This window comes from Panthera onca, chromosome E2 (assembly GCF_046562875.1).
Source record: "Panthera onca isolate mPanOnc1 chromosome E2, mPanOnc1 haplotype 2, whole genome shotgun sequence".
Lineage (NCBI taxonomy): Eukaryota > Metazoa > Chordata > Mammalia > Carnivora > Felidae > Panthera > Panthera onca.
Genome location: NC_138353.1, coordinates 18,959,696 through 18,984,127, shown reverse-complemented (window position 1 = coordinate 18,984,127; position 24,432 = coordinate 18,959,696). Strand labels below are relative to the sequence as shown.

General features: G+C 42.1%; 1 protein-coding gene and 1 long non-coding RNA gene across 5 annotated transcripts in view; one reads left to right on the top strand and one right to left on the bottom strand.

Annotated features, from left to right (window-relative positions):
- Nucleotides 1-6,755: 6,755 nt before the first annotated feature.
- Nucleotides 6,756-12,596, bottom strand: LOC144614565 (uncharacterized). The gene is made up of 3 exons (XR_013552392.1): nucleotides 12,375-12,596; nucleotides 7,390-7,413; nucleotides 6,756-7,191 (listed from the first exon to the last, which is right to left on the bottom strand). It is a non-coding gene; the product is annotated as an uncharacterized LOC144614565 (long non-coding RNA).
- The window catches only part of LSM14A (LSM14A mRNA processing body assembly factor), a 51,835-nt gene continuing 39,462 nt past the window's right edge, over nucleotides 12,060-24,432 (top strand). For all 4 annotated transcript variants that reach the window (XM_078438526.2, XM_078438527.2, XM_078438524.2 and 1 more), the window contains exon 1: nucleotides 12,060-12,203. In XM_078438526.2, the coding sequence (XP_078294652.1) occupies nucleotides 12,083-12,203 (121 nt within the window). In that variant the 5' untranslated portion in view covers nucleotides 12,060-12,082. The remainder of the gene's footprint in view (nucleotides 12,204-24,432) is intronic.

Below are 24,432 nucleotides of genomic sequence, written 5' to 3'. Positions count from 1 at the left end.
CCGCCATGACTGCCACCGTCACCATGACTACCGCCACCTCTGCCATCACCACACTGCCACCACTTCCTCTGTGCTCACCGCAGAGCCTATAAGTCACATTTCCGTCACTCAGAACACTCCAAACCCAGAAGACGTTGTAGGGGGTCGCCATCTTACCAACACTAGTGCATACTCGTGTCCAAGAGACTTTGGAACTCCAACTAGCTACCTACGCAAACACCAGTATGGTGCCCAGATCTTGTAAGCAGTGCAGTGTATTGGGAAAGACGATCGATTCTCTAAAATGTTACCCCATGAAGTACTTCTAACTTTTTTAGAGGTAAGTGATGAGTATTGGTCTAAATATCATTTTCAATAAAGTAATACTTTTGGCAAGGCATCCAATAACATCTAAATCTAAGAATATACTGCTATGTAATTTACATAATTACTAGACTCTAGTAACATATAATTTGCTGTTATATAGTTTACTCTTCTTTTCATTATTTTGCTCTATTTTTTTACTTTTGTCCTAAAATCGTGTTCTATAAACTCTAAAAGTTGTTCCACTGTAATTTGTTTTCTCTTTATGATGCTTTGAATCGCCAGGAGAAGGCCATTTTTATGAAAGTGCTTTGCAATACTATATTGATGAGTTACTCTATCATTTTTATTTGCCAATAGTTATGCCTATACTTATCATAATTTACTTATTTATACCCTCAATAACTCAAGTCACTGTCAAAACACATAATTAGGCAAGATATGAGACAGAACAAACACGGGAATTTTGCACACAAACATATAGGGCTGAATCAGTTATTGAGTGGATTCCCTTCTTTTCTAGCTGCGATAGAAAGAGCTGAGGTTTGGACTGAAAAGCCTCAAGTGCTGGTTTTGGCTCAGCCAAAACCCCCTGAGGTCAAAACCACCACCTTCCCTGGCCCTTAGTTTTCTTCCCACTGTAAAGAGAGGAGCATGATAATGCTGGTTCTCTGCTCTGCAATGCAGGTCATAGGAAGATCAAATGATAAATGCTTTATTAGCAGTACCTTAATGGGCTGGTCAGTATCATTTCACGGCGTGCCAAGGCTGTTCATGGGATCATGATCCCTAATGCTGTGGTGGCATTGTGTTCCTTTGACAGATGTCATCCGAACAGATAATGTGCTGGAGCAGCCCTCTGTCTCTTTATTGGAACTCTATCTTGGGAATGAGGGCCTTCTTAAATTTTGCGTGTTAGGTACCTGCCTTGCTTCACCCTTGCCGTGGCCCTGGTACCCTGGGAGAGATGCTTACAAAGCCCACAGATACAGGAATAAGCATTGTCATTGTTTCCTGGCCTATCGTGCTCTGGTTATTGAAGCTCCATCACAGAGGGGCTGGCCTTCTGCATTCCTTTACATCAAGCTAACCGTGGGCCTAGAAGTCATTGGATTTTAACTTCATGTCCCATCTTGTGGCTGCCCATGGACTAAGTCTCCCCTCTCTGCAAACTTTACATCTATATATACACTTCAGGAAAACAAAACAAAACAAAACAAAAGCAGCTATGAAGCTGTGTTACAGATTCTCTTTTCAGTCTTGGACCTGGGGTTGATGTACCTCACCGGATTTGGGGAATTTTGAACACTGGTATTTGGAATATTTTTTTCTACCCCATTCTTTTTTTCCTCTCCTTTTGGGACTCCAAATGCACATCTAATAGACCATTTTGATATTTTCCCAAAAGTCACAGAGACTCTTACTCATCTTCCTCAATCATTTTCTCCCTATTCAAATCTTCATTTGAATAATTTCTACTGACTTGTCTTCAACTTGACTCTCTTGTATCCAGTCTGCCATTAGGCCACCCCAAGGATGTCTTTGATTTCTGATAATACTCAACTCCGGGCTTACTTTTGGTTTTCTATAAAAAGATTTGGGAGTTACTCGAGCCCCTCCTACTTGTCAGGACTTGAACTTCAAACTAGTACAGAAATATCTGCCTAAAATTCTACCTAAAACTTTCACTGGGGTCCCTGAGGTCCTGCCCTGTGCATGTTCCCTTTAGGAGTCAGCCAGAGATTTGGGGGAATTTATATGCACATTTTGTAGTATGACTCTCTCCTTCCTGGGAGGTCACCCCTCAATTCCCAACTGTTTTGGCAGCCCCAAAATCTAAGCTCAGTCTCTTCAGCTACTAAAACCACCTCTTTATATCTTAACCCTACTCTACAAGGTGCCGTGTGTTGCTGAAAGGCAGAATGTCCTCAGAGGAAAAGCCTAATAAATTGGCACTAAACCTATTTCCTTCCCTTCTTACAAGACTCATGTTCCCTTCAATTCCTGCCTGCTCTAGATTGTTTACCAGTGCCTTCAAGCAATAACATTAAAAAATGTTTTTCTTCTAGGGTTAGTAATCGTTATAAACAAGTAAGTGGGTCCAATACAAGATACTGTCATTTCCAGAATTAAAACCCCACCTTCCATAGAATTTTTTTTAAAAGATGTTTATGTATTATTTTTGAGAGAGAGAGAGAGAGAGAGAGAGAGAGAGAGAAGGCAAGTGGGGAGGAGGCAGAGGATTCGAAGCAGGCTCTGCACTGACAGCAGAGAGCCCGAAGCGAGCTCCCTGCAGGGCTTGAACTCACAAACCGAGAGATTATGGCCGAAGCCGAAGTGGGACGCTTAACGGACCGAGCCACCCAGGCACCCCCCTCCCATAGCATTTTAAAGGAGCTACTTTTCCTCTGACGCTCAATTGTAATAGAATTAAATGCAGTAAAGACAGAAGTCTCAATTATTTCCTTTCTTTAAAAAAGCTTTTGTTGTGATAGAGTATACATAACATAAAATTGACCAATTTCACCATTTTTAAGTGTATAGTTTGGTGGCTTTGAGTGTATTCAGACTGTTGTACAACCATCACCACCACCTCTCCCCAAACTGAAAACTCTGTACTCATTAAACAGTAACTCCCCACGACCCCTGCCACCAGCCCCTGGTAACCACCATGCTACTTTCTGTCTCCGTGAATTTGGCTATTCCAGGTACTTCATACAAGTGCAATCAAACAATATCTGTCCTTTTGTTGGAATGCCCCCTCTTCCAAATAAGTAAACTCTGGTTAAATGGCTGTTTAACCTCACATTTTTATTTCCGTGCCTTCCCACTACCCTACTGAAAGAACAGTAAAAGAGGTAAAAGGTGCAAATCCACAACCAGAGCTGGGAACTTCAGTAGAAATCGAAGAGATAAGAAATTTCAACAGCCTTATTGATGATGTAAAATGGAGGGCGGACACAAAGAACAAATATTGTATGATTCCCCTGATATGAGGTTCCTGGAGTAGTCAAATCATAGAGACAGAGGGTAGAATAGTGGTTGCCAGGGGCTGTGGGGAGGGGAGAACAGGGGGGTATTGTTTACCAGGTACAGAGTTTCAGTTTGAATAGATGGGAAAGTTCTGAAGGTAGATGGTGGTGACGGCTGCACAACACTGTGAATGTAGTTAATGCCACCAAACCTTACACACAAAAATGGTGAAAATGGTCAATTTTATGTCTATTTTACCGGACATACACACAAAAAACCGAGAATGGAGGTAACTGATAAAGGCAAGTACAGGAGGCCAAGGACTGGAATGCACATGTCGGGGAAGGAAACAGCAGCCAAGCAGAGAGCAAATCATCCCTTTGGACTCCCAAGTGGCTTGTGTCATATAAATACCCAGTACAACAAAGGGTAGGAGTAAGACAAGGGGCTGAACCTTGCCCACTCCCCACCACTCGGAACCAGCAGCCATGTGCTGGCTTGACATACACCATCCCCAGAAATAGGGCAAAGGTTCTTCTCTAAAAGAGAATCGAACATCCCCAAACTTCCACAATCTGTCATCTAGAGGTTCACCAGCTAACTGTCTAAGAGAGTGGCTTCCCACCTGATCACCCTAAGTGAATTCCTTCAATTTGTGAGCCCCCTGCAAGCCCAGAGGTCCCATCCAGAGATTCCCTATGATCCTGTTCTCATATGTGCTCCAATAGTCACCAGACTTTGAGGAAAGCCTCCAAAAGGAAGAGTCACACTAAGATAAGCAAAACAAAACATAGCACCAAGAGGCGAGGGCCATCCTCATACCACGGAACTATGGGTAGAGCAAAGGCTGTGCATGGTCAGAACAGGCACCACCCAGACATGACAAGCCCACCTTACAATGCATACAGCCTGGACCTCAGTCCCGCATGAAGGAAATAAAGGCAACTAGGGAATGGAAAAGAACTTTAAAATATCCTTAAGTACTACCCCTGTAAGATAAACCTTCATTTAACATAGCTAGAAATTAAGATAATGTCTAAAATGGATGAATCAAGAACTGGTGATGTAAGCATATTATTTAGAGAAACCACCAAGAGAAACAGCCGAATGAGTTAAAAGCGGCTGCCTCCGTAGGACCACGGCGGGGGAGACATAGGCTGGGAATAATTGCCCTGCGATAGAAGCCTGTCTGCATGATTTGATGGTTTAACCTTGTGCATGTATTAGCAGTACTTTGATTTTTTTTAATTTTTTTTTTTTTTAAGAAAATGACTGGAAGTTTTGTTGTTGTTTTTTTTTTTTTTTCCTCATGTAGCATTGTTTCATTCTGGAATTTTCCAATTAAGCTTTTGGCTAAACACATACATATGATAATGATAATTATTCAGGAATCGGGAGGTTTGTAAAAACACTGTGTGCCATTAGAGTAATCAAGCTCAGCTCTAACACATCTTGGCTTTTCAGGATAATTAGACCACACTGGAGGCCCAGATGGGGTGAATGAGAAAGCCATGGGTGTCTGCCATATAGTAACAAGAAAACATCACCCAGAACTACTCAACTGGCAATTGAAATTTGCATGTTAACTTAGTACACAACAAGAAATGAATAAAAATGCCTGGATTGGAGGCAAAACATTTCACTTTAAAAAAAAAAAAAACAAACAAACATAGAACACAGGTGCCATAATGAAGCCCCTACACCACTCATTTAAGGCCTCACGTATTAAAATAGAATCTGTAAAGCTGGAAGTCGTTCCTTCTGTATCTCCTATTTTTTAAAAAGGTCACCTTCTGGGGCACCTGGGTGGTTCAGTGGGTCAAGCATCCGACTCTTGATTTTGGCTCGGGTCATGATCCCAGGGGCATGGGATCGAGCCACGATTTGGGCTCCATGCCGAGCATGGAGCCTGGTTAAAGATTCTCTCTCCCTCTGCCCCTCATGCTCTGTCTCCTAAAAATAAAAAAATAAAAAGTAAAATAAAAAAGGTCACCTTCACTGTATCTTTCTTGAAAGTTTACAAAATGCCAAAAAATAATTGGTCTCTTGACAGAGAGAGACCGACCGGTATTTTGCAGGTCTGCACATGGTCCTAAGTCAGTACTTGAGAATGCAGTGGTGAAAAGGCACATATACAGTCCCTGCTCTCGGCACAACTTGTGAACTAATGTTGAAAATGGATACATATACAGGCAATTCACCACACTGTGATTAGCTCAATGGCAGAGTTAGCACAGGTTGGATAGGAAGGTTGGATAGGATCGCTTGGACAGAGCAACTATCTCAACAGCTGCTCTCAGGACAGCAATGAGAAGGCCCTTGGACTGGAGTGGTATCTAGACTTAGAGCTGCAGTGAGAAGGCTCCAGAGGGGGATTCAGAGAGAAGATTTACGTGGCTTCTGGAATGGAGGACAAAGCCTGGAGGGTGGAAAGAATGAAAGAGGACTTGGGCTGCTTCCAATTTTGATCTCAAACTTCCTAGTTGGGTTCTTCTTTCCAGCTTGGTTCGTGGCTCAGATGAAGACCCTGAGGGCAAAGCATCCCGCGATGGGACCTGAACCTACCCCCTCAAGCAACAAGGACTGCTCTGAGCCAGCAAGACCCTGCCAGTGATTGAGTCCGAGACATGGATTGACCTGATCTTTACTGCCCAGGTGCACAGACCACACTTTTTTTAAAAACCTGGAAGTATTTTCTACACTTTGGAGACCATTGAGACACCAGTCTACTGTGTTCCTGGTGTTGGCCTCCCTGAAATAAATTCCTTTCTTGTTTCACCTCCACTCATTTCTCTGCCTTTGGATTTTGTCAGCAGCAAGTGACTCAACTTGCCACACTCCACCCCACCGCCCCACCCCCACCCCTGCCCCTCGCCAGTGCTGCTGCACCAACTGTACCCAGCAACAAGAATGTGGGACAGTAAAGGGGAGTAATAAGAGTTGAGACAGGAGGGGCACCTGGGTGGCTCTGTCAGTTGAGCGTCTGACTTTGGCTCAAGTCACGATCTCACCATTAGTGAGTTCGAGCCCTGCATCGGGCTCTGTGCTGATGGCTTGGAGCCTGCTTCGGATTCTGTGTGTCTCTCTCTCTGCTCCTCCCCTGCTCACACTCTGTCCTTCTCTCTTAAAATAAAAAATAACTAAATATTAAAAAAAAAAAAAAAAGTTGAGACAGGAGGCTTCAAGAGCCAGTTCACACAGGGTTTTGTAAACAGACCCCAGGTTATTCTAAGGTCACAGAGCCACAGAAGTCATTGAAGGTTTTCTGAGGTAAGGTTTGCGGGCCAGATCTCACATCCTAAGATTTGCATTTTATAAATCTTTTCCTTGGGGCGTGGTTAAGCGTCATACTCTTGATTTCAGCTGAGGTCATGATCTTGAGGTTCGTGAGATCGAGCCCCACATCTGGCTCCATGCACTGTCAGCTGCTTCTCATTCTCTCTCTGTCTCTCTGTCTCTCTGTCTCTCTCTCTGCCCCTCCCCCTCGCACTTGCTCTCTTTCAAATAAGTAAATTTTTAAAAAAGAGAAAGCTTTTCCTCAGATAAATTCATTATAGACTGATTTTTATTACTTTGTTTACTTTCCAATCACACACTTCTTACCCATTTCTGTTGTTTGTTGTTAAGGTCATTGGACAGATATTTGCATGATGATAAGACTATTGTAACTAATTACAGAGTGCTATTCAGTTTACAAAGCACTTTATCATATGCACTCTCACAGAAGGTGGTATAGGCGGAGATTTCCTGGCATCACCATTCTTCCACCTCCTGTCCGTGGAAGATACTGATAATCGATCATGGCACAAGGTCCTGATGGTTTCAGACACATCCTCAGAACTTGCAACACAAACCTCCAGGCAAACAGTGCTATCTACTTTAGTTGTCACTTGATGAAAAGTTCAATTTGCCATCCTAGAATGGTATAAAGCACACACATTAATGGAATCATACAGATGTGGTTGAAATTCGTGATTTCCCACCTTAATGTTGGATTTAAGTTACTTGACATCTCTGAGCCTCATTTACAAATTAGAAATAAAAACATGTTACTCAGAGCTACTATTCATCGAAAGGCAGCAAACAATGAAATTGTATCATCTGTGCATTTACCTGTGTAAATTCAGTGATCACGCTCTGAAAGGAAAGAGTAAGAGAGAAATCAGTAACAATTTCACTTTATGTGTCTGCACCACGGAGCAAACATGGGACATAGCACCTCCACAGCATCATCAATTCATCTGTTTATTGCATGTCTCATAGAATGAGCATCTCACTGCACTGAGAGTGGTTCTGATGTCTGAAGGAACATATTTTCCCAAAACACAGGCGTTAAATGCAGGCCAACAATGTCATATGTTATTTAACTGAAGGAACAACAGTCTACCCCAAATCTAGAGGAAACACCGACTGGCAGGGCCTCTCTAGGGATAAAATGGGCATATCCCTAATGGATACATATGGCAAAAACAAACAAACAAACAAACAAACTTCCAAATTCCACTTCCAATGAGGTTGAAAAGGTCACAATGGATGACCATTTCCCCTGTATTAACGGGGGGGGGGGGGGGGGGGGTGGAGAAATGAGTGAAGTAAAAATATTTTTACAGATATCACAAAGTAGTCTGCAGAAAGTACATTCTGGAGAAGGGGAACAAGACTTTATAGATGAGAAGAGATTAGTGGCTACTGGGGGCATTTGCCATGGGGGCAGGCAAATGATGGGGCCTGCCACCAGTCAGAGGGCTTTGCTTGGCCAAGAAGAAACCAGTGATACTTTAAACATCCCTATGGGCCAAAGCAACAGACAAGAATACATGAACATTCAGAACACAGAGCCAATCCTCCTCTTGGGTTAAATGTGTGACAGTGCAGAAGGCTGGGGCCTGAACTGAAAGACAGTTCCATCATCTCCCAAAGTTTGGGGCCTAAGTCCTAATAGAAGGGGAAGCCTGTAAGACACATAGATCATATCTTGCCCTCAAGGCATTTGAACCCCAGGTGAACTTGTTATATTGTCATTTATAATAAAAAATACATGTTTGGTCTTCATCCTGTTTCTGGAAGAGAACTCTTAAAATCCTTGAAATTTCCTAAGTAATGATAGTGATAAAGGAATCTTGTTTGTTTGTTCTTGCTTTTTTTGTTGTTGTTAATGGGGTAACTTTTAGAAAGTACCTAAGAATTGTGGCTGGTTGCCAGTGCAGTGGACAGGGTAATTACAGGTTAGAACTTTCAGTCCCACTCTCCCACCCTCTACAACCCCTACTCCCAACTTCTGGGAGTCAAGAGGGGCTGGAGATTGAATCAATTGCCAATGACCAATCATGTCCGTGTAATGAAACTTATATAAAAATCCAAAATGAAGGGGTTCTGAGAATTTCCAGGCTGGTGAAGATGTGGAGATTTGGGGATGGCAGCACACCTAGAGAGAGCATAGGAGCTCCACACCCCTTTCAACATAGCTTGCCCTGTGCATCTCTTCCTTTTGGCTGTTCCTGAGTTCTTTTTTTTTTTTTTTTTTTAATGTTTATTTATTTTTGAGAGAGACAGAGACAGGATACGAGTGGGTTAGGGGCAGAGAGAGAGGGAGACACAGAATCTGAAGCAGGCTCCAGGCTCTGAGCTGTCAGCACACAGACCGACGCGGGGCTTGAACTCACGAGCTGTGAGATCATGACCTGAGCCGAAGTCGGACGCTTAACCCCTTGAGCCACCCACTCACCCTTGAGTTCTATCCTTTTATAATAATCCAGTGATCTAGTAGGTAAAATGTTTCTCTGGGTTCTGTGAGCCGCTCTAGCAAATTAATTGAACCCAAGAAAGGGGGTTGTGGGAACCTCTGATATAGTCAGTTTGTCAGAAGTATGGTAACCTGTACTTGGGACTGGGTCTGATGTCCAAGGAGGGAATCATTGGAGCCCCCCAGTCTGTAGTTGGTTGGTCAGAGGCACTGGTAATAACCTGGGCTTATGATTGGCATCTGAAGGGGGTAGGGCAGTCTTGTAGGACTGAGCCCTCAACCTGTGGAATCTGGGTAAATAGTGTCAAAATTAAGTTGAATTGTAGGACACTACAGCTGGTGTCCAGGGGTTACATGGGAATCTCCCCACACACATTAGAATTGGGATCTTGTTGGGGCGCCTGGGTGGCTCAGTTGTTTGAGTGTCCAACGTTAGCTCAGGTCATGATCTCATGCCTTGTGGTTCGCAGCCCTGCATCAGGCTCTGTGCTGACATCTCAGAGCCTGGAGCCTGCTTTGGATTCTGTGTCTCCCTCTCTGCCCCTCTCCTGCTCGCACTCTGTCTCTCTCTCAAAAAGAAATAAACATTAAACAATTTTTAAAAAGAAAAAAAAGAATCGGGATCTTGTAGCTCTTAAGCAGGGGAGCAACATGGGATTTGGGTTTTTGGAAGCCACAGTAATGAAATGTGTCACAGTTCTCAACCATTTTCTAGCACGTAAGTTGGAAATTCATGTGCATAATATACTATGGGCTATCACACTGATCAGCATAGTTGATAATGACATAGAGTACAGGAAACCATGAGTTGCAAAACATTAAGCAAAAGCAACAAAGATTGGTGATTGATTGGGCCTAGCTAGATGAGTACTCTTGGTTTCAGTATCGGATACCTGGGGGAGTCCTGCCAGTGATGGGAATGAGGAGCATGGATAAAGGGCAGGTTTATTTTGGGGAAGGAAGGGTATAGATGCAGATAATTTTGAACATGTTGAGTTGGAAGTGCCTGTGAGATACGCCCCAAGCAATTGCATCTAGAAAGTACATAGTTTGTATGACCTGGAAGTCAGGAGATCAGGAATGAAGATGTAAATTTGGGAATCATCAGCTTTGAGATGGAAAAAAGATGAGCATACTCGGGAAGCATGAGAAGCCAAGCTAGGTTCCAGGGTTCAAAGGGAAAGGAATGAACAGGAGTAAGAGCTCAACTTCCCGGCAGGAAGCTTGTACTGAAGCAGGTATTCCATAGCCTTCCTTTGAAGCCATTGTGGATCAGACCCAAAACAACCTCTAGTCTTGTCTCCTGCCTTTCCCCCTCTGCATTGTCAAGCTTCTCGCCATTTGTTCACTTAGCTCACCAGACATCGTGTCTGTGCCCGGCCCTCATCCAACTGTCGTTCATATAGCAAATTTACTGAGAAGCCACCCTGTGCCAGGAGCTATGTTAGGTCCTGACCATACTGCAGTGACCAAAACATCCCTGCCTCAAAATGTTTACATTCTAGCGAAGGAGACATACACACACACATAATTAAAAAGACATACAGGGGAGAGGTAAATGCTATGAAGAAAAAGTAAGCAAGCTAAGAGCATATAGTGATGGAGCTGTCCTATTTTAATGAAGACATAAGGAAAGTCATCTCTAGAAGTCACATTTGAGATCTGAATGAAGTGCAAAAGTTCTGGGTGAAGAAAGGGGGGCTAGAACAGAATGGTGAAATGAGGTAACAAGAAGCTAAATCATATATGTTTTTATAAGCCTAAGTAAGGAGTCTGGCTTTCACTCCCGTGTGACAGGGGATAACCGTGGAGAGTTTTGAGTACAGGAAGGACATGATCTGACTTAGGTTTTGACATGATCGCTCTGGCTGCTGTGTCCACAATTAACTACTAGGGGCAAGAAGAGAGGTAGAGGGATGTTTTAGGAGGCTATTACAATAATGCTGGGCAGGGTAAGTGGGGTTTGTTGTGCTAAGAGTAGGGATGGAAATGGCGAGAAGTGATCAGGGTATATTTTATAGGTGGAATGGACAGGATTTGCAGTGAGAACAGATGTGGGGGGGTGAGAGAGAAGTCAAGGATGACTCCAAGGATGAGCAGGTGAATTAATGATACCAGTTACCTCAGCGGTAAATAATGAGCAAAGGTTAACTTTAGAGGGAAAATCGGGAGTATTGCTTTGGATACACAAAGTTAATTAGATGCTGATTAGACACCCAACTAGAGAGGTTGAGAAGACTATGGCTTATATGAATCCAGAGTTCACAGAACCGGTCAAAGCTGCAGACAAATGCTTGGGATTGGTCTGTGTACACTGGTATTGAAAGCCATGAGTCTAGATGAGACCATCTGAAAGTATTGGACAGAGTCCCAGCTCCAGCAGCTGCGAAAGAGAGAACGGGGGGGGGGGGGGGGGGGGGGATAGTTGGCTAATGGATGCTGTAATGGGGCCTTGAGAGCTTCAAAAGGGGCATAATAGTCTCAAAGGGGAAAGGACCCGGTCATAGAGGGGCTCGCCAGCAGCTTGGAGGCGGATGGGCAACTTTCCAGGCTGAGGTATCCGCATTAGCAAAGACACAGGAGTTAGGACTAGATACGACGGGTCTGGAAATGGCGGAGGCCGCAGGTGAGGTTAAGAGCGCCGCGCGCACTTCCACTCCAGTCCACGGCGTCCGAGAGCCACGAGGTACTCCGTCTCTCCCTGAGTCGCCTCTCCGCCCGCGCGGACACAGCAGCCCTGGACTTCGCCAAGCGGCGCTGTCAAGACCACCGAGGCCGCACGCCGCGGAGGGCTGAGCCGCTCCAAACCGGCCGACTCTCGCGAGAGCGCGGCCTCGCCAGCCCAGCATGCCCCGCGCCGCCGCCGCTGCCGCCGCCGCCGCCGCCGCGCCGCGGCTTGAGGGCGGGAGGCTGGGGGAGGGTAGCGGAGCCGGCGCCGCCGCCATGTTGGGTCTGAGGCGGCTGCTGTAGGCGCCGACGGAGCGAGCGGACTTGAGGAGCGGCGACAGCGACGTGGGATCTGCCTCTCTGCGAGCGGCCGGGAGCGGCGGCGGCGGCGGCGCCATGAGCGGGGGCACCCCTTACATCGGCAGCAAGATCAGCCTTATCTCCAAGGCGGAGATCCGCTACGAGGGCATCCTCTACACCATCGACACCGAGAACTCCACCGTAGCTCTCGCCAAAGGTACGCCGGGGCGGGCCTCGGGGTGGGGTGCTGCGCCCGGCTCTCGGCCCGCGGCCTCCTCGCTCCCTCCCTGCCCCCTCCGTCGTCCTCCCGGAGGCCGCTCCCTTCCCTCCCTCCGGGCCCCGGCGTCTCGGGCTGGGCCGCGGCCTCCCCGGGCTTCCCGGCTCCCACCCCAAAGGTCCGCGCCTTCAATCCGGGAACTACAGGACGGTGAGCGGGGCGGGCGGGGCGGCCCTGAAGTCCGAGAACGGGCCGGAGAACACGGAGAGACGTGTCTTCCAACTCCGAAATTCGGTGGTTCTGTCGTCTTACCGCAAAACAAAGCCTAAGTATTCAAAGAATTTTTCCGCCTAGCTTGAGTTTAGTGCTGATTTGGTGAATCTAAGGCACCTATTTTCTCACGTTCTTAATTTCAATTCGTTACGGTATTCATCAGGTGAACTGTAAGTCATGTGCAAAACTTTGGGTTTGCTCAGCGACGCAGACGGTCTCGAAGTGCCATCGGTACCATCCAGCAGATCGCATCCCACTTGTCTCATACGTGGTATTTACCTGTTAAACCGGAATCCTTCTCCAAGGCTGTTGTGCAACCACCTCTTTAAAGCTGCTTGCTGTTGTCGCATCGACCCTGTTTCTGGAAAGCCAGTGCGGAGTACCCTTAATCGGAGTGGTCATTGGGCGCTGACCGATCGTCGGGCAGCCTCCCTGGGCCGGCGGATTCTGGGTGTTGAGGATAGTGCCCTGCCCGTAGTAGAGTATGTAATTAAGGGTCGCACAGGCTGAGTGGGTTTTCTCTCCGTTCACACGTCCTGTGCCTTCGCTCCGCCAGAAGACCAGGAAGAAAATAAACTTTAGCTCATTCTCTAGAAAGAAATCTCGCCAAGTTAAGAATACTTAGGAGAGGGTAGCAAGATAACCAAGGTAGCTTTCCCAGCACATCTGGTAGTGTTACAGAATGAATACCGTGGTAGAGACAGAGGGCCAAGGGCTAGGAAGAAATTATCTAGATCTGTAAAAAGAAAAGAAAAAATTAACGTATAACTTACAGGAGAGTCGTTTCACAATATCAAGCAAACGTTTTAGTGACATTTTTTGTGTCCTTTTTAATAACACTTAAGTTGGGACAAATTTTATTACCTGAGTAAGAGGTCTTAAATTTTTTTATCTTGGGTTCCTTGCCACCCCGCTCTCCCCCCATGGATATTTAGCTGTATATTGTGTTAGTTTTTATGGCTTTATGAAATTATGAAAAAGGCTTCCTAAAGTTCTCGATGACAGCCACATACAGTACTTTTCATTAAGGGCGTTTAATAATTTTTTATTTAAGGTGTGTTGCCAGCCTAGTGACTTATTGTTGAATTGGCTGTCCCTTTATTCTTCACAGTGAAAAAAAATATGTACATATGTAAGATTTCAAAAAGTCTTTTAAAAATGTTTGAATATGTTCTTTTATGCAGGAAAACTAAAAAATCTTTATTTTGTTAATGACCAACATTTTAAAAAACTTCTATTTTCAACAGCTTCTAGAGTCCATAAACTAAAATTTTATTATTCTGTAATAATTCATATGCCAGTTTGTTCCTTGTATCAGTCATGACTTCATAAATAGTACAACCGTGAAAAGATTTTTTTAATCATTGAATTTATATCTGTACTTACGGCTTTGATAATCTCACGACACAAAATATATGCTTTTTCTTAAGCAGTAGGAGTTATTTAATGTGTGACAGGTTTGGGAAGTTAATTGTGTTTGTAAAAACTGAAGTTATCAAATTTTGGTAGCTTATTCTACTTAGCAGTATCTAATCTAGAACTACTATATAGCTGTCTAGTCAACCCTAGGCACTTAATTCAAATTTTAAAATTAGAACTGGGGTGTTTGGTCTTCAAATTTTACAATTTACATGCCTTGTGAGTAATTTGATATCTGATATTCCACTTCCACCTTTTTGAAAATTTGGTTGAAGAATGGCAGTCTAACAGATAAAAGCCTAAAGTTTATTTATGGAGTTTAGAATACAATATTTTTTGGATTTAGAGATCCCTTATCTTTGTAAACTCTCAACTGAGTTAATCTCTTCAAGTGACATTCTTAGAATTCTCTTTTGGATGTTAATTTGTCCCCCTCTGGGAAGAGTTTTTTCCCCTTTTTTATTGTGAAATAACCACACATTTGAAAAGATGCATGCATAAAAATGAAATATTTTTAAACAAACCTCCATGTAACTACCACCCAGGGCAAGAAAGACATTGCAGAATCTCAGAAGCTTCCCACCCCCTGCATCTTCCCATTATCACTACTATACTCTTAAGCTAGATAGAAACATTATTCTCACATTTGTAGATTTATCACTTAAGTTTACATCCCTAAGTAATAGTGTTTATGTTTGTCCTTTTTTGAACTTTATATAAATGGAACCATCTTGTATATTTTTGATTTTGGCTTTTGTTGTGGCATAGTATTCCATCATGAGTATAACACAGCTTTATTCTGCATTTGTTTTTGATATTCTACAGTTAATGTTTATTAAATTGTTTACAGTTTTTTGCTATTATGAACAATGCCTTTATAAATATTTGTGTTTAAGTACACTGATGGCCTGTGTACCTTTCTTGAGGGTATATACTTGAATTGGAGGATCATGGGGAAAGTTCGTCTTTATTAGGAAATGCCAAGCAGTTTCCAAAGTGGTTGTTTACTAGTTTAGATTTCAGTTACTAGTATATGAGAATTGTAGTTCCACATCCCTTACTAACAGTAATACTTAGTATCAGATATTTTAATTCTCTCCAATCTGGTGGGTGTGATTGTACCTGGCTTTAATCTTCCTGATTGCTAATGAGGTGAGCACTTTTTCATATCTTACTCATTTGGATTTCATCTTTCATGAAATGCCTTTGAAATCTTGTGCCCATTTTACTACTGAAATGCATATCTCTTTCTAGAGTTCAGCATTTTGAGTATGAATCCTTTGCTGGGAATATCTGTTGTAAACCTCTTTCTCCATTTAATGGTTTCTTTTGGTGAACAGAAGTTCATTTTAACGTAGACATGTTTATCACTTTTATTTATGGCTAGTGTTTTTCTTTTTTTTTTTTTTTTTTTTTAAGGAATTTTTCCCTACCCCAAGGTCATGGAGGTACTTTGATTACTTTGACAAAACTTTTTGTTTCACTTTTCACTTAAATTTAGCAAGAGGTTCACCTGGTTTATATGGTCCAGATTAAAATTTATGTCTCTTACTTGGATGTTACTTATAATTTAAATTCATGTGGAATTATACAATGCTGTTAAAATTTTGGATTCGTTATGTTTCATGTGGTATATAATTAGGGTGACCGTATGGCTTGTTTTGCCCTGGTGGAAGGTCCTTGTTTGTGCCTGTTGTTCTAGCATGATTATTAAAGTATCCCTTTATTTTCTTGAAAATGTTCCAGTTTGGGTAATAAATTGTATGGTCACACTAAATATAATCAAAAGCCCAATCCCAGAGATCATAACTAAGTGAGTGATGTCCTTTATTTTCTACTAGAAATTTCACAGATTAGCTCTAGTTCCGTGAAGGTAAAATAGAAGTAAGTTTGATGGGCTTTGATACACAGGATCTTCTGTATGAATGTCAAGAAGTCATAAAGGCAACCTTGATGTCAGTTTCCTAAGTATGCTAATAGATCATCTGTCTGTAGTTTGTCTCTTGGAGTCTTTGTCACATCTCTGAGTTTTTCTTCCTAACACTGATTATGATCTGCACATAATCTGCTTTGCTTTATTTGCATGTGTTTATTGTCACCTTCCCTCCCCACCATAGTCTGAGCTCCTGGAAGAACGGATGTTTATTTAATGAATAAGTGAAAATGATTTAGCATTTTTGTTTATTAATCTCGTAGAAGTTTCTTGGGGTATCTCCAAATAATGCTTTCCATGTTCACAATTGTATATCTCCCTAAACTTACAATGCCTAAGATATGTTGTCACCCCCCCCCCCCAACAGTGAGAGATTTTGGAGAATAAGGATACAAGAGGATTAAAAAAATCTTATAACAAAATTGACATTGTTAGGAAGACAGAGTTTTACCTTATGACTCAAGCTCAATTATAATTTTCATTTAAAATTTAAGGGAAGAATTAGTTCAAGATGTGGGAGGGAATTACAAAGTGGTGGCATGTTTTCAATTTACCGTATATTCACACCTGTGTCTTGTGAACATGATGCTCAAGCACATACTAGATCCTGCATGCCAAGAGATTGCCCACAGAATGGAAGTTTCGTGAATGCAGGATTTTTGTCTCCTTCACTGCTGTATCCTCAGTGCCTAGAACAGTGCCTGGCACATAGCACGCCCTTGGTAAATATTTGAATAAATGAAAGGATACTTGTAGTTACTGAAGGTTTCTAATTATGGGAATTTCAAAGTTGGAGAAAGTACACATTTACTATAAGCATCATATATGTAGACTTTTACACTAATAAAATGGGCTAAAATAAGTAAAGTTCTTTTTTGTTTATTTTTGAGAGGGAGTGCGGAGGAGGGTTAGAGAGAGGGGGAGGGAAAGAGTCCCAGATAGGCTCCAGCGCAGATTGCTTAGCGAGCTTGATCCCTGGAACTGTGAGATCAAGACCCCAGCTGAAATCAAGAGTTGGACATTTAACCGACTAAGCCACCCAGGTGCCCCTAAAAAGAGCAAAATTCTTATCTAACATATTAAGTCAGCCATACCTGGATAATACACTACTCTAATGAAAACCAGGTTGCTGCTGCATTAGGAAAAGAGACTTTGTAAAGAAGAATGATTATAAGCCAGCTGCTTTTATTGATTAAAAAAATTTTTTTTAATGTTTATTTATTTTTGAGAGAGAGAAAGAGAGAGACAGTGCGAGCAGGGGAGGGGCAGGGAGAGAGGGAGACACAGAATCCGAAGCAGGCTCCAGGCTCTGAGCTGTTAGCACAGAGCCCCACCTGGGACTCGAACTCAGGAAGGGCAAGATCATGGCCTAAGCCAAAGTCAGATGCTTAACCAACTGAGCCACTTAGGCGCCCCAAGCTAGCTGCTTTTAAAATGATTTGTCCTTAAAATCAGGGCTTTGGTAGAGGGAATATAAAAGTTGGTAATGAATTATTTCCTTAAATCATCTGCTAAGTCTTGCCCATTGGTGTATCTTACCCACTTCTTGATTGTTAATTAGCGACGTACTCATAGACTCGAGTGAGCAAGTAGGAGAGCTTTGTATGGTGGATGAAATACTTGTAAAGTACTTTATTGATTTCTTCCATTCTCACTTGAGTTGGGGACCTAAATCTAGCAGTTCACAAAATCACTACTTAGAATGTCAAAGATCTAGTAACACTTAAAGCAGTAGTTTCTTTTGGTTCCTCTGTTTAGTGAGGTTGCCAGAACTGGGAGCCTTGGAAACAGTTTATTGTTGCTGTACAGTCCACAGAAATATTTAGTAATTTTGGGAGTCTGAAGTCAGATGCCAGAAACCAACTGCACTTTCCAGCAGAGTGAGATAAGCTGTGGCCTTCTGAATCAGAAGTAGAGAAAACAGCAGAAAGCTCCCCCTCCTCCGAAATAATAATAATAGTAGTAGTAGAAAGACGGAAGTAGGAAGAATAAAGAAATATTATCTGTTCTTGACACATAGCAAGAGTTTTTATAATAATAAACTCAGTGCCAAAGTAATAATAGCAGTAACTGCAGATGGTTTAGCTTCAACTTATTACTCCGTGGTAGAAGATGCCCTCTACAGGAACAGTTTACCTTTTACTTTCTCTACGATACTTTACTTAGCTGTATTAAAAGCTAGGTATCACTGAGGTAAGTTTTTTAATGAATAAAGTGTGAGTTCATTTGTAAAATATTTTATTCACAGGGATCTTATTCTAGTTTTGTGAGGTGTTTGTTTCTGGAAGAAAATGTGACCCAAAAGCCCAGTTGGAATGCTTAGGAGCTCTTTCACCTTGGACAAGTTATTGAACCCTTAGCTTTTAACTTCTGCATCTTTTAAATATAGATAATAATGCCCATCTTTCAGTCATTCTGAAAATTAAATGAGATGATGTCAAACGTAACTAGTTTATTGTAGGTGCTTAATAGAGAGTAACTATCTCCTTGTTACTTCCAGCTACCATCTCCATCTGTGTCTCTCTAGTACCTGAACTCCATTAGTCATTCGGACCTGCTGTATTCTATAGTCTGTTGATCTTACTACCTTTCACTGTCCCACATCCCCCTCATGACTTTACTTCTTTATCCTGTTTAAATTCCATGAGCAGTTGTTACAATCAGTACTTAGTATAAACTCTAACCCCCCCCCCCACCCCCCCCACCCCCGCCCTTCTGCTTTCTTGCACAAGCTTAGAGAAACCACCGTCCCGATTATATTAACACAGACGTGGTGACCACTTTCACTCTAAATCTTCATTCACTAACCTCATCAGTCATGGTTATTTCCCAGCAGTCTTAATGCATTTCCATAGTCTATTTGTTCCATTTTTCCTAATGACTCTTTTATTCCTTGTTTTCCTCCAACCTCCAACACCTCCTTCCCATCTTCACTTTCAGCCTGTGAGCCTTGCTTCCTATTTAATTGAGGAAAGAATAGCAAATAGAAATTTTTGATTAACTTATCCCACATGTACCCAGTTCCTCACATCTGTGCTCCACACCTCTACCATTTCTCTGGTCAGTGTAGATAAAGTGTTCTTTCTTCTCTGTCAGACCACCCTTCCCCTTGTGCAGATTTCATCTCCTCTTGATTTGAAGGTATTTCTTTTAGTGATTCTGTACTCTCTCTTCTGTGTATTCAGTTTTTCCTTCTCTACCAGATCTTTCCTGTCTAATGATGCTATTTCACCCATCTTAAAAACAGCAACAAGAAAACACTACTACTCTTAACTGTTTCCTCTTTTCTATCACCCCATTTCTGTCCTTTCCTTTCCACCAAAACCCCTTGGAATTGTCTACATCACTTATCCGTTAATTTTTGAACCCATTTTATTTAGGTTTTTTATTTGATGACAAACTTATCAAGGTCCCCCAAAACTTCCATGTTGCTGAATCTAGTGGTTGGTGCTTATCCTCAGTCTATTTGACCCATCACCAATATATGGCATAGTTGGTCTGTTCTCCTTGAACAGTTGGTCTGTTCTTCACTTGACTTATCCTGGTTTTCTCTCATACCTCATGGGTTGCATCTCAGTCTCTTTTGTTGATTCTTCTACAAATCTCCATATGTTGGCCAGCTCCAGGGTCTCATTCTCTCTTGTTTCTGTGTGTATGTGTCTTTCACTCTTTATTTATTTTTTTAATGTTTAGTTATTTTTGAGAGAGAGCACAAGCTGGTAAGGGGCAAGGAGCAGGGGGACAGAGGATCCGAAGTGGGTTCTGCACTGACATCAGTGTGTCCAGTGCGGGGCTTGAACTCACGAACTGCAAGATCATGACCTGAGCCAAAGTCCGAAGCTCAACCAACTGAGCCTCCCAAGCTCCCCCTGTTTCTGTCTTTTAAAAATTTACTTTATTTTACCATCTGCACTTTTCTCTTGATAATCTCCTGCAATACCTACCTTTGAATACTCTCTGTATATTACTGACTCCTATCTCCAGCCTGGACCTCTTTGAACTCCTGATGTATATACCACCTGCCTCCCTAACACTGCCACCTGGAGGGATATCTAGTAGGGATCTTGCATACCTATTTCTCATTCAGCCTTCTCCATCTATTTGAATGACAATTCATTCTTTGAGTTGGTAAGACCAAAAACCTTTGAGTCATCCTTAATTGCTCTTTTCTCGCACACCTCATATGCGTTTTGGATCCTATCACCTCTATTTTAAAAATATATCCAAAATTTGACCTCTTACTGCCTCTACTGCTCTACTTTGGTTTATTATCTTTCACTAGATTATTCAGAGACACTCAGGGGTTCCTGTTTCAGTGTCAGCCTCTTATTTGATTCTCTTTTCACCCTCAGTACTGTTTGAGTGTATCTTTACCATTAAAACAACATGGAATGTGTGGGTAGCAAGTTTTTTTAGTGAGCCTGTGTTTTTCTTAATCACTTGACTGTATGATTCTAAATTTAGAATCTTTTTCTGTAGAACTTTGAGGGTATGGGTTTGTTGTGTTCTAACATTCTGATTACTGATGTCAGTCTGATTCTCAGTCACTTTTCTCTCTGGAAGCTTTTATTCTTAAGAGTTGAGAAATGTTACCACACTGATTCCTGAATGGTTTCTCTGTAGACCTTACAAATCTAAAGACTCAAAGTCTCTTTAACCTAATAAATTCTGTGTCTATCTCAGATTAGACAGTCTTGTTTCTGTTCCTCCCTTCCTCATCCATGTTTTGTTTTGTTCTGTTTGTTTTTTGTTTTGTTTTAATTCCTTTTGGATGCAATATTGTGTGTGTGCGCGTGTATTTGCTCTTATATTTTCATATCTCTGTCTCTTGGTTTGATAGTTTGGGAGATTAAGATATAAAACTAACTATAACGAAGAATGCACAACTGAAAGCAGCTTACAGGGTGAAGATTAAATTTAGACTGCAAATTGGACAAGCTTTTGCTTTTACTTCCTGCTGATAAATCCTACTAAAACTATGTGAGAGGGACTTTTTTGTTGTTTTAGGCATAAACCCATAAAGGACAAGGTAGATTTGGAAAGGAGACAACAGCAACAGTCTGAAAAGCAAATGGGTGAATTTAAATGACTTAGAAGAATTGAGAAAGCTGCAACCTAAGTAGACAGTAGGTAAAGCCTGATTTACACCCAAACTCCTAAAAGGCTCAGCAATTGACCATCACCAGGTTCAGGGAAACTAGAAGGCTATGAAGTAATTAGGAGTGAAGATGGAGTTAAAAACTAGAAGAGTAACTCATAATTTGTTTCAGCAGTGATCAGATTTCCAAATCCCCTTTTGCATTTCACACAACCTGGATAGGTACTCTTCTCCAACCCTGGTACTCTCTGGAGAGGGTAAAATAGAGGTTCTGGGGAAACCCAGGCACAGTTGGGAACATAGGTACCTACTACCACACTAAGAACAGTTTGGAGCAAATGGGGCATAGAAGAAGCTTGCATATGCCTGGTGTATTTATTTATTCATTCATTCATTCATTCATTCGTTTATGAGAGACAGAGAGAGAACAAGTGCAGGGGAGAGGGGCAGAGAGAGAGAGAGAGAGAGAGAGAGAGAATGAATCTTAAGCAGGCTCCGTGCTCAGAGCAGAGCTCAACACGGGGTTCAATCCCACGACCCTGGGATCATGACCTGACCCAAAATCAAGACTCAGACACTCAATCGACTGAGCCACCCAGGCACCCCTGGTGCTTATTATTTCATTCAGGAGAATTACTGAGTGCTTACTAGATAGTATGCTAGGTGCTAGGAAACAAAAGAGAGCTTACAGACAAGATTCTTGAGAACACAGTGTCTTAAGGTGCAGCCTGACAGATAATCACAGTTAGCCACAGGAAGAGGATATCTGGGAGGAAGTAAGTGTCTGGTTCCAAGCCACAGGGAGTTTGCAGTCTACCAGGGAAGCAAACACAAAAGCAACTAGAGTCTAAAACTTTCATCCTGACTTATAACACCTTGCAGCTCACTAAGGGTAGGATTATACTAGAGGTCATTCAGGTCCTCAACTCAGTCAAGTTCCTTCAGATTTGGGGCCTTTTCACAAGCTTCCCTTGAATTGGAATTCTCTTTCCCTACTCCCCTTATATGGCTATTGTTGAAGAAATGAACAACGCACCAGATTAAGAAGTCACAGTGGAAAGAAAAGAACTAACAGCTCTGGAAGCTTAAGTGACAGCGAAGATGTGTCAAATAACAGGCTCAGGCACTCTCCCCTCCCCTTTTATTTTGCTTCCACTGCTAAATTTATCTTAATATATTCAGTTTGTCATCTGAATGACAGGCTAACAAGTCTGAATTTTGTTGGTAGATTGTAGGGAGCCATTGAGAGTTTTTTCACCAGTAAAGTGGCATGTCCGAGTCCAGCTTTAGGAAGCTTATGCTGCAACTCTGTGCAAAGATTGATGGGGGGTGAGAGGAGAGGCTGATAGTAGTGAAGTCAGTTGGAGTATTTTTAAGAGTTTGGAAAAGAGGAAATACAGACCTAAACTAGTTAAAATAGAGAAGGAGGAACAGATACATGAGAAATGAGGAGAATGGCGTGGCTTTTCAAAAGTTGACTGGGCAAGGAACAGGGAGGAATTAAGTGATAGTACATATAGTGGTTCCTGTCAACAAATTAGGAGTGGATCAGGAGGGAATCAGGTATATCCTTCTAGATTCTGCTTGAGTGTCATCACCCCGCAAAGCCTTCCCTAATTCCCATAAGTCAGGAAATGTTAGATGTACCTTCTGTGTTCTCTTTTTGTCTTTTATTTTCTTGTGCTTATTGAGCCTTTCTTATTATATTTCACTACTAGACCTCAGCATCTTGTCCCCCTTATGTCCCTCGTACATAGCAAATTAACTATTAACTCTTTGTTGGTCGCATGAAGGGTTATTATCTGAAAATTTTCCTTCGTTGGAAAACATGTAGTTGAACAGCTTGATATTTAATAGGAAAAGACAGTGTGATAAATGAAGACACTATTAAAGATATTTTATTCTCTCAGATTAATGAGTATAACTCAATTTTCTTTTGCCATCCTGTGCCTGATAGAAATGTTTCAGAGTCTCCTATTTACAGTTTCAAAAAGGTCCTCGTAAATGCGTTTAGCGTTATTACTGTTGTCTTGTTATTGCTTCACCATCTAAATTTTTTAATTGCTTTTTGGTTTTACCATTCTCTCTGCATCCACTCTCCCCAAATTCTTATTCTCACAAGTCATTCTTCCCTTACGCTTAGTCTGAAATTATGTTTGAGGAAAGATGCATCTGAGTAAATCTGCATATATTAGTAATTTGAGGGAAAGAGTCTTGCATAAGAAGTGAAGTTGCAAATGAGAGGAGCTAGTTAACTGAGCAAGGTCTCAAATCTGTAATTGTGGGAGATGACTTTAGGTTAAAGGAAATGTAAGGGTCTTTCTTCCCCCCCAAGTGTGCAAGCAAGAGGGAAGAAAATCAGTGAAGATGATGAAATGTATTGATGAAAAGGACAAGTTTTTTTACTTTAGCAGTTCTTTATTTATTTAAAATTTCTTTTTTCAAAAGTCTTTTATTTTGAGAGAGGGAGAGAGAGAGAAGCCCAAGCAGGCTCCACGCTGTCAGTGCGGAGGAGCCTGATGTGGGACTTGAACTCAGGAACTGCGAGATCATGACCTGAGCCGAAACCCAGAGTCAGATGCTTAATCAGCTGAGCCACCCAAAGTACCCCTATTTTTTTCTTAAGTTTATGTATTTTGAGAGAGAGGGAGAAAGGGAGATAGAATCCCAAGAAGGCTCCACACTGCTACTGTGGAGCCCAATGAGGGGCTCAAACTCACAAGCCGTGAGACCATGACCTGAGCTGAAATCGAGTCGGGCACTTAACCAACTGAGCCATACAGGCTCCCCATCCTTTAGAGGTAAAGTAGTAAGGAGTTGGTTCTAAGAATGTTTGAAAGGTGAGGGGAAAGTCATCTGGGTTGTGAACTCTGGAGGTGGAGGTGGGTTTTTTTTTTGTCTTCGGATCACCAGTGATTGGCATGTGGTAAGTGCTGAGGAGATTTGGAATATTGCAGACAAAGATTGGTAGTAAAGTCTATTAGGGCTGACATGTCTATAGCTGCATATACATACAGGAGAGAGATGATAGAGGCCAGAGACTGATGTTTTCACTCAGTGTAGTAATACTTCCTGACACAAAGTAGTGTGGGCGAGAATGAAGAAGGGGCCAAAGTGCAGATATGTGGAAAGTGAAGCTTTGTGGAGGCAGTTTGTGATGTGATTCACAAGCAGGCCTGTGTCCCTCCCAAATAAAAAATGAAGAGCATGTTTTCAGTGTTTGTACAAGGATACTACATTGTAGAAGAGATGGCTTCTCTTCTACACTACTCTTTGAGTATTTTAAATAATTAAACCATATATAACAGGTAATAAGTATTCAGTATTTCATATGCTTTTGACAAGAGTTAGTGTATGATACTGGATGTACAACAAGAACTGTACTTCTGGATAAATATCAGAGGAGAAAAATACCAAGTGCAACTTTTCACTTTTTTTCCCTTGGTTCGATGCTTTTCCATATATGCTGTTTTTTAAATAATGCTGTTTTTCTGTTTTCCCATCCT